General features: G+C 47.3%; 2 protein-coding genes across 2 annotated transcripts in view; one reads left to right on the top strand and one right to left on the bottom strand.

Annotated features, from left to right (window-relative positions):
- The first annotated feature begins 243 nt into the window (after window positions 1–243).
- On the top strand, window positions 244–4,754 carry rfc2 (replication factor C (activator 1) 2). The gene is made up of 6 exons (XM_073469563.1): window positions 244–531; window positions 2,463–2,568; window positions 2,764–2,865; window positions 3,208–3,466; window positions 3,548–3,808; window positions 4,366–4,754. Exons 1-6 carry the CDS (start codon window positions 297–299, stop codon window positions 4,474–4,476), a joined length of 1,074 nt encoding a protein of 357 aa, XP_073325664.1. The 5' UTR covers window positions 244–296; the 3' UTR covers window positions 4,477–4,754.
- Window positions 4,755–5,148: 394 nt separating this feature from the next.
- Window positions 5,149–9,716, bottom strand: part of LOC140999999 (protein NDRG3-like) — a 19,648-nt gene continuing 15,080 nt past the window's right edge. Inside the window, exon 16 of the mRNA XM_073470610.1 lies at window positions 5,149–7,855. Within this exon, the coding sequence (XP_073326711.1) occupies window positions 7,686–7,855 (170 nt within the window). The 3' untranslated portion in view covers window positions 5,149–7,685. The remainder of the gene's footprint in view (window positions 7,856–9,716) is intronic.

The raw sequence follows: 9,716 nt of genomic DNA, 5'->3' as shown, positions 1-9,716 counted from the left end.
GCTGAGTAACTGAACGATGTGTAATTAAAATATATGTGTATAATTTACTAATTGTGTGTTTACGATGAAAGCTTTGTTTTTGTTTTGTTTGTTTGTGGCGTCTCTTTTTATTTCAATCACCGTGGATGTGGAAATATCGCGAGTTTTTAGCGTGTAGCTCTCGGCCAATCAGCGCCATCGCCGACAAACGCTCGGCCAATGAGGCGCCAGCTTACTGTCGCGTGGTTGTCAGGGAGGGAAAAGTTCCGCTCGTGTTCGCGGGCTGACGGGCGGCAGTGACGGAGGCAGCAGCCAACATGGACGTGGAGATGGCGGAGGCTGGATGTGGGACTAAACCGACCGAGAGCGGGCAGAAGGCGGACACCGAAGCCGGAGAGACGTCGGCCAAAAGCTCCGGTGGCTCCTACGAGCTGCCCTGGGTGGAGAAGTACCGGCCGCTGAAGCTGAACGAGATCGTGGGGAACGAGGAGACCGTGAGCCGGCTGGAGGTGTTCGCCCGGGAGGGAAACGTCCCCAACATCATCATCGCAGGTCGGTGTGGACAGACAGGCAGGCAGGCAGACAGGCAGACAGGCAGGCAGGCAGGCAGGCAGGGAGGCAGGCAGGCAGGCAGACAGGCAGGCAGGCAGGCAGGCAGACAGGCAGGCAGGGAGGCAGGCAGACAGACAGACAGGCAGGCAGGCAGACAGGCAGGCAGGGAGGCAGGGAGGCAGGCAGGCAGGCAGACAGGCAGGGAGGCAGGGAGGCAGGCAGGCAGGGAGACAGGCAGGCAGGCAGGCAGGCAGGCAGACAGGCAGGCAGGCAGACAGGCAGGCAGGCAGACAGACAGGCAGGCAGGCAGACAGACAGACAGACAGACAGACAGACAGGCAGGCAGGCAGGCAGACAGACAGGGAGGCAGGCAGACAGGGAGGCAGGCAGGCAGGCAGGGAGACAGACAGGGAGGCAGGCAGACAGGGAGGCAGGCAGACAGGGAGGCAGGCAGACAGACAGACAGACAGGCAGGGAGGCAGGGAGGCAGGCAGACAGGCAGGCAGGGAGGCAGGCAGGCAGGCAGGCAGGCAGACAGGCAGGCAGACAGGCAGGGAGGCAGACAGGCAGGGAGGCAGGCAGGCAGGCAGACAGACAGGCAGGCAGGCAGGGAGGCAGACAGGCAGACAGGCAGGCAGGCAGGGAGGCAGGCAGGCAGACAGGTAGGCAGGCAGGGAGGGAGGCAGACAGGCAGACAGACAGGCAGGCAGGCAGGCAGACAGGCAGGCAGGGAGGCAGGCAGGCAGACAGACAGGCAGGCAGACAGACAGACAGACAGACAGACAGGCAGGGAGGGAGGCAGACAGGCAGACAGACAGGCAGGCAGGCAGGCAGGCAGGCAGGCAGACAGACAGACAGACAGGCAGGGAGGCAGACAGGCAGGCAGGCAGGCAGGCAGGGAGGCAGGCAGACAGACAGGCAGGCAGGGAGGCAGACAGGCAGACAGGCAGGCAGGCAGGCAGACAGGCAGGGAGGCAGGCAGGGAGGCAGACAGACAGGCAGGCAGGGAGGCAGGCAGGCAGACAGACAGGCAGGGAGGCAGACAGACAGGGAGGCAGGGAGGCAGGCAGACAGGCAGGGAGGCAGGCAGGCAGGCAGGCAGGCAGACAGGCAGGCAGACAGGCAGGCAGGCAGGGAGGCAGGCAGACAGGCAGGGAGGCAGGCAGGCAGGCAGGCAGACAGGCAGGCAGGCAGGGAGGCAGGCAGGCAGGCAGGGAGGCAGGCAGGCAGGCAGGCAGACAGGCAGACAGACAGACAGGCAGGCAGGGAGGACTGGACGTGAATAACAGTTGTATTTCTTCTCCAGACAGACTGTAGATTAAAGCTTCAACAGTGAACACACAGCTGCATGCTGCTGCTGTTTTACTTTGTTTACATGTGGCGGACCCTGCCACCTCTCTAGCTTCAAACAGTTTGTTTTATTCACTGATGGAAAATATACATGTTTCTGAGTTTAATTAAATTAAATACCTCATTAATGCTGTAAAAATCCTTAAGGCAGTCAAATGTCCAACACCTGAGTAGGGCTGAGAGATGTGACCTCAGAATGATATCACATAATAATATAATAATAATATAACAGTATATATGGAATTTCTTATATTTCTGTAAAATATTCTGCCTACATTATATACGTATCTTATTTTGCTAACCACATTTGAGGGATCGCTGCAAAAATGTGTATTTATGTATATCAAATATAGACACACAGAAGTATCTTACACATACATAAACATTTTGCATATGTACAGCACATATCTAAAATACATATCGACATCAGAATTCTTGTTTACGTCCTAACATCGGTATCAGTCGGGCTCTGAGACAGAACCATCTCGGTGTAAAGCTTTTGTCACTGACATGAAAGCTTGCAGGATGCTGCTGATCAGCTCATCAGTGAGACGAATAATCACATCCGTCTTGTGCTCCAGGTCCTCCAGGCACAGGAAAGACCACCAGCATCTTGTGTTTGGCCCGAGCGCTGCTGGGAGCCTCCATGAAAGACGCCGTGCTGGAGCTCAACGCTTCAAACGACAGGTGAGACTCCTGTTGGAGGTTACTTTGATTAAAAGAAAAAGACCTGAAGACAAATAAGTGAGTGAAGATTATTGTGTTAGAACAAGGTTCGAGATTCAGTGAACGTTGACCCTCAAAATCCAGCATCTACTGGCTTAAATTAATGTTGTTTGTGCACACGAGTGGGTGATTCAGTACTGACTGTTGTGTCTGCAGAGGAATCGATGTGGTGAGGAACAAGATCAAGATGTTTGCTCAGCAGAAAGTCACACTGCCCAAAGGACGACACAAGATCATCATCCTGGACGAAGCCGACAGGTGAGACGACAGGTGTATCACGGGGGGAGTGGACGTTACAACAGACTGTGATTAATCATGTAGTTGTCTTTTTTAACATTAGCCAGTTTTCCATCTGCATGTAGAGTACATTTCAACCAAATTTACAGAAAAACATCAGAAATGAAAATCAAAGTTATGTGTATTTCCATGTGTATTATGTGTATGAGAACGTTAGAAGTTAAGCACCTCAACATAAACAGTTTGTGGCACTGACTCTCCACTCGGGTGCTGTTAAACCAGAAAAGAAGAAGAGAACAGAACAAAACAAATGGGAAGTTTACACCTTCTGCATGAAGTCTCATTTCTTTATCCTGACTCCAGCATGACAGACGGAGCGCAGCAGGCGTTGAGGAGGATCATGGAGATCTACTCGAAGACGACGCGTTTTGCTCTCGCCTGCAACGCCTCAGATAAAATCATCGAGCCGATCCAGTCTCGCTGCGCGGTGCTGCGTTACTCCAAACTGACGGACGGACAGATCCTGGCCCGTCTGCAGGAGGTGGTGGAGCGGGAGCGTCTGTCGGTGTCTGACGACGGGCTGGAGGCGATCATCTTCACCGCCCAGGGAGACATGAGACAGGTGAGGGCTCGAGTCCAGAGTCCAGCGCTCGACTCTAATTCACACGGTCGTTTTGTTGACTTCCTGTTTTTGCGTCCGCAGGCGTTGAACAACCTTCAGTCCACCAACTCCGGCTTCGGCTACATCAACAGCGAGAACGTCTTCAAAGTGTGCGACGAGCCTCACCCTCTGCTGGTGAAAAGCATGCTGGGACACTGCGTGGACGCGAACATCGACGAGGCCTACAAGGTGGTGGAGCAGCTGTGGGCGCTGGGCTACTCTCCGGAGGATATCATCGGAAACATCTTCAGGGTCTGCAAGACTTACCAGATGGCCGAGTACCTCAAACTGGAGTTCATCAAGGTGAGGAAGAGACGGCAATGAAATAAAGTTTATGTTGTTTCACTGTTGTCAAAATACGCTGCGTCGTCTTTAACATGCTTTCAGAACAAATGTGCAAGCCAGATCAAGAGCCAGGCTGACCTCTTCCCCTGCTTCCAGTCTTAATGAGATATTCTTATTTCACTCTGAAAGACAATTAGTCCCAAAATGTTGAACTCTTCCTTTAGCCTGTTTGAGATCATCTCAATGAGCTCCAGTACCAGTGACGACGTAGCTTTAAAATAAAATTTTAAGGCTAAATCTGGATTTTTGAATTCTCCTCACAAAACCTTCATAAATGCTAGAACTGGGCGACAAAATCAAATATCATATTATAATATCTCAATATTGCAACAATAGTGTAGTGATGATGATCAGTGCTTTCACACAAAGTAGTGAGTCTGGTAAGAAGAAACAAAATATGTCTCCTAACATGATGACGATATATATTGTATATATTGCTCAAACAAACTCAACTACACTTCCCTCATAATCTGAACTTCCTACCTGACGTTGTGTTTCCTGGTTCTCTCCTGCAGGAGATCGGTTACACTCACATGAGGGTGGCTGAAGGCGTGAACTCCCTGCTGCAGATGGCCGGTCTGCTGGGACGACTCTGCAGCAAAACAGCGCCCCCTGCTGCCAGCTGAACCCAACAACAACCCCGCAGACCGACTTAAATCCTGCTGCTGCCTCCTCACGGCCTCAGACTCTCGTGTTTTAAAAACCAGCATGTGTTCACTGCTGACGGGCTGTTTGTCTCAGTGAAGACTCCCTCAGTAGATCTCAACTGATGTCTTTGATCATCAGTGTGTTTATCTGTTGCACTTGTTTCAGCCTGAAATCACAGCAGACATTTTGTGTTTGCCCGTGGAAACAAAATATTTTGTTAAAAAAAACTTCAGTTAATAAATCAGCGTCTCACTGATCAGTCTTTTTTTTAATTGTCTGATTTTTTTATTTGCGTGTAAATCCTAATCTAAGTGAAAATGACACTTGGCTGTTGAATGAAATAAATACTGCACAGAATGACTGTACAGGCCTACAACAGACTGGCACTGCGAAATGTGACACTTGAACCTGACCTTAAACTAGATATTTACTTAATTTCAACTATTAGCGACTTGGCGTGCCTCACATTCCCTTATTCCACTTGTGGCCGCAGGAATCCACAGCTACAACAGTAAAGTGCTGCTTACACAGTAATTTAATCCAACAGATAATGATATAACCAATCTGATTAGATTTTGAACACAGGACTTTTACTTTTTTTAAACTGTAGTATTGATCTAAACTAATAGAAATGTTCAGGTCAAAGCACCTTTTTGGATAACAAGCTTTATTTCATTACAAACCTTGTTTACATTAAAAGTCGGGGAACAACAAACGTCAGAGCAACAGAACAGCTACCAGTGTTTCAGTACAAACTCAAAGTAATAGTTGTAATAAATATTAAGAACAATAACAGACGGCAGAATTACAGTTAGTATATATAGAATAAAATAACTAAATATTGACTTTGTGTGAACCAGAGTTACAGTTTGTGGGTCGACCCTGTCAGTTCAGAAAACTCCTTGCTGAGTTTTTAATCCGGACACGTTTCAATGCGTCTGAAAGCTGCTGACGAACCAGGCTTGATTTCCTGCTCTGGGAGCTGTTCTTTAGGCCTCCAGCAGGGGCAGCGTCACACCAGAGAACAGACCTCTCTATACAACAGTTATAACAGAAGTGCAGCTGTAACTGCACCACCACATGGAAGAAATTCAGTTTTAACTTCTCTTATTTATCTGTGGAGGTGTTTTTTTGTTGACGAGAGGCAGGTTTACAGCTGAACAACATCTCAGTTACTCACGAGACTGATACCACTGTACAGTTTGCATGCCAAAACTCCACGACGAGCATGCTGTAGACGGGTGCGATGAACAAAGTGCAGGGCGGCTTCAGTAACGCTCGACTCAAACTAAATCACGTACAGTAACAGAAGAGGAACACGTGAGGTAACAGGTCACTTTCAGGATCCCCTTCAAAGGAAGAAGTCAGAGGAGAAGGCAACATTTCACCTTAAAATGGTCATTTTTTAAAATCAATGACTCGCCGTCCGGAGCCTGAACCACCAGACAAAAACCTGCCCGTTCCTGCAGCTGTGGCCCTCTCTGATACAACTGAAGTCCAGTTTAAACACGAGCATCAGATATCAGATATCCACAATATCCTCAAAAATGTGTGTCCCAGCATCGAGTGTGGCTGACGGAGAGGAAAACAGTTAGGAGAGCTAAAATCTGAAGAAACTCAGTTGGTGCCCTTGTGCATTAATATTAAATCCAAATCACTAAATTAAGCTTTAGTTTCTCTGTTAAACACCAAGATGGTCGTTCTGAGGGCATGACACACGTTTTCCCAGCTGGACTCAAGAAACGAGCAGGTTTTGTGTTCGGGAGCAGAAACGTCATCTTCTGTAGCTCATCTGATTATGAATGCTTGATTACAATGGTTCTGCTCAGTGGGTGATTTGTTGATTTTTTTTTTCATTTTTATTGGGAGGGAAGCCACCAATAAGTAGTGATTAAATTAAGTTATTAAGTTACGATAACATTATTATTAATTATTATTTTATCGGCTAAAAACTGGTGGAAACGCGAGCTGGTTCACAAGATAATAATAAGGTTCTGAGAATCTGGAAAAGAACCGGTTCAAGAACAGCTGATTTAGTGGAAAAGGGGCCAAACACTCGTCTAACACCCGGATGAGAACATATTACGTCTGCCACACCACAAATATTTTGTCTTTACTTTCTCTCTGAGAAGCCACTAATAACATTTTCTGGTTGTTTTATCATCTTCTGGTCTTTTCAGAAATTTCTAGGTATTTTATTTTTCGAATACACTGCTGAGCTTAGGAGCACAAAGTGGGTCGATACTGTGATGCTACATGATGTCTGAAGCATAGTTATAATCTGAAGTTAGAGTTAAATTCACTGTGTATAAAGTCACACGCTGACTGTGTGAAGCAGCTGTTGAGGAGATATTTAGACTGTTTGAAAGAACAAAAGCAGAGCAGAAGGTTTCTCATTCAAAAGAGAAAGACAGACTTCACTACACTATCACACTGTCTTTTTATCTGCATGTACAGTTTGATGAGTTTATGTATATTTTCATATTGTTTAGCTGTTGTTCAATAGTTCTTCCATCACATCCTTCTGGTAACTCATAGATCTTTTGTCAGGTATTCCAGGGTCGGAGCGGCGATAAGTGCACCTACATTTTTGGTGAAATATTCCCTTAAAGTCACTGTAATTTTAAGGGGAGGAAAAGAGTTCATCATTTCAGAAACGAGCTTCTTAGCAACCAACACCACCACCATCAACAAGTCATTACAAAATAATAATGATTATAATAAGAGTGTAATAATAGAAAGAAGAGATCAGGACCAAACTAACGGAAGAGAAATGATGATCTGGTCTGAACGGTCTACTGTAGAAACACAACACAACTGAATATAAATATGAACCAGCTCAGCTCCATGTACAGTTACATCTACAGAGTCACCATGGCATCCGCATGGCTCCAGGGAGGAGGGGGTGAAATCTGAACCGACATCATCGTCCTAAAGAGTACAGGAGAGTTGAGCCAACATGGCTGTGGCTGACATCTCACCCCTTCTGACGACAGTCGGCTCTACTGTGTGTGATGTTAGATGTGACCTTTTTCATGTCGTTGGGAAGAACGTTTACAACTAGAACGCAGAACTGTCGGCTGCGTCTTAGACGGAGGAAAGTTCTGAGTGCACACAGCATCTGAGGAGGAGAGGAGAGGAAGGAGAATCAGAGAGTAAAGAGAGAGCAGACGGAGCAGGGAGGGTCCTACGCAGTCATTTCGATGGTTTGTGCGGCTGTGTGCCCGGGGCTGGTGGAGTTAGCGCCCTCTGGCAGTGTGTTGGTGGCACTGCGGCTCCGGACGCCGTCTGTGGAGCCCACGCTGGAGGCCGAGTGAGTCCTGGAGCGAACCAGCCGGGTCATGCCAGCTGTGGGCACTGGGGGGGGCGACAGAGAGATGGATGTGTCACAGAAATCATCAGTGTGCAGCTGTTTGAAGTGTGTGTGCGTCCTGGTTGTAGGACAGCTCATTGTCCAACCAGCGAGTGCTGATTTGAATCGTCCGCACTGTGACCGAGCAGCTGGATTCAAATCTGATGACGGTGAGTCTGAGGCTCCGTTCACACTGAAGCTCCAAACATGTTCTGTTCACTGTGAACATTTTTTTTCCAGAACTTGAGAAAGCAAAACACTAAAAACTATCAAACTGAGGCGTCAAATCTGAATTTAGATGTAACGCACAATGATGAGGAAGCAACAGACGCTTCAGGATGGTCAAAAGTAAAAATGTCGGCCTTTTACACTACAGGAACTCAGCAACCTGGAACTTAAAGGAACATTTCACCCCAAATTCTAAGTGCTATATCGTAGGCAACTGGACTTTTTTCTGGTTCTTGAAGCTGTTTCACCTCTCATCCAAGGTGTCGTTGGATGAGACAAAACGTGAAATGTCTTCAAGAACCTGAAAAAAGTCTGGTTGCCTACGATATTGCACTTAGAGTTACCATTACCATCAGTCATTATCTCCGTCATTATAATCAGTTTGTGATCTCGGGGCCTCTGGAGACTTGGATTACACCGGACGAGCTGTATGGAGCCACTGTTCTTTATTATTTTGGTTGTTTATCTGTTTTAAAAGCTTCGTCTCCAGCTGCTTCAGATGTTTAGCAGAATGCTGCAACTCTGTTTTACTGTGAAGCTCCAGAAATGTTTTGTGTTTACTACGAGACTTCACCTGACTTTATATCAGCATGGAGGGAGGAGACCATGACTGGATTTACATTTTTGGCTGAACTGCTCCTTTAATATGTAGCCATTGTTGCCACTGTTCTCTGGTCACATTCAGGATACGTTCCTGGGACTTAATTTTATACCACAGGAGGTAATTGTGAAGTTGCAGTTCATTAAGGGGAGATGGAGAACATCCTGATTCAGAATCAGATGCACTGCATGCTACACTTCTGTGTATCTTCTGGTTCAGGAAAGAAATGAGAGCAGCACCAGCAGTCGACCTGCCCTGAAGGTCTGCTGGGTTCAAACCTTCATGCTACAGGGTTTGAGGCTGCTACATTCCCGAAGAGGGAAAGGCCAAAAACAGATATAATGTTTTCTGTTATTATTCCTCCTCTCGCAGCCTTCAGCTCGTCCCAATGTTGGATATAAGTTTGATCCGACAGCAGGAGCGAGCAGATCAAACTGTGATCTGAGCAGCAGCCTGTGTGTCTGCAGTGTGAACGGAGCTGAAGTGTGGTGGCATGCAGCACAGCCGGCTGGTCACTCTCACTGCAGAGGGGAAGAAATCTGTGATCAGCTGATCAACAGCATGCAGACACACACACACACACACACACACACACGCACACGCACACACACACAAACAAAGACAGACAAGAGGAGGGAGTAACAGAAGAAGCACCGATGAAGATGGAGGTGAGGAGGGTTTAAGATTCTGGTTGAAATCCTGATACCTGATTGGCTGCTGAGGTGGTTTAATACAACATGAGGGACTGGAGGAAACAAAGACAGAGAGAGAGAGGAAGAACAAGAGCATACACTGCTGTGAGGTGAACACGGCAAACTGCTACTTACAGTACAGTTAGTGAGGCAGGCTGTAGACACACACACACACACACACACACACACACACACACACACCTTTTGAACGAGCGGCTGCTTTAAAATGGTCTATTCCCACAAGCAGCATTGTTGACTTGTTGCAGCTGCAGTGATTTTTTTTCTTTACTGAATTTCATAAATTATCACAAAACAAACAAAAAGAATAAAAGTACTAAACTGAAA

Source organism: Pagrus major, chromosome 7, assembly GCF_040436345.1.
Source record: "Pagrus major chromosome 7, Pma_NU_1.0".
NCBI classification, from domain to species: Eukaryota; Metazoa; Chordata; class Actinopteri; order Spariformes; family Sparidae; genus Pagrus; species Pagrus major.
The sequence above is the reverse complement of the archived record's forward strand: the minus strand, read 5'-3'. Positions and strand labels throughout refer to the sequence as shown.

Excerpts from the sequence above, each read along its gene's own strand:
- rfc2 (XM_073469563.1), top strand. The coding sequence starts at position 297 with ATGGACGTGGAGATGGCGGAGGCTGGATGTGGGACTAAACCGACCGAG. Across the intron at positions 532-2,462 it reads CCCCAACATCATCATCGCAG|GTCCTCCAGGCACAGGAAAG; the intron begins GTCGGTGTGGAC and ends CTTGTGCTCCAG. Across the intron at positions 2,866-3,207 it reads ATCCTGGACGAAGCCGACAG|CATGACAGACGGAGCGCAGC; the intron begins GTGAGACGACAG and ends TCCTGACTCCAG.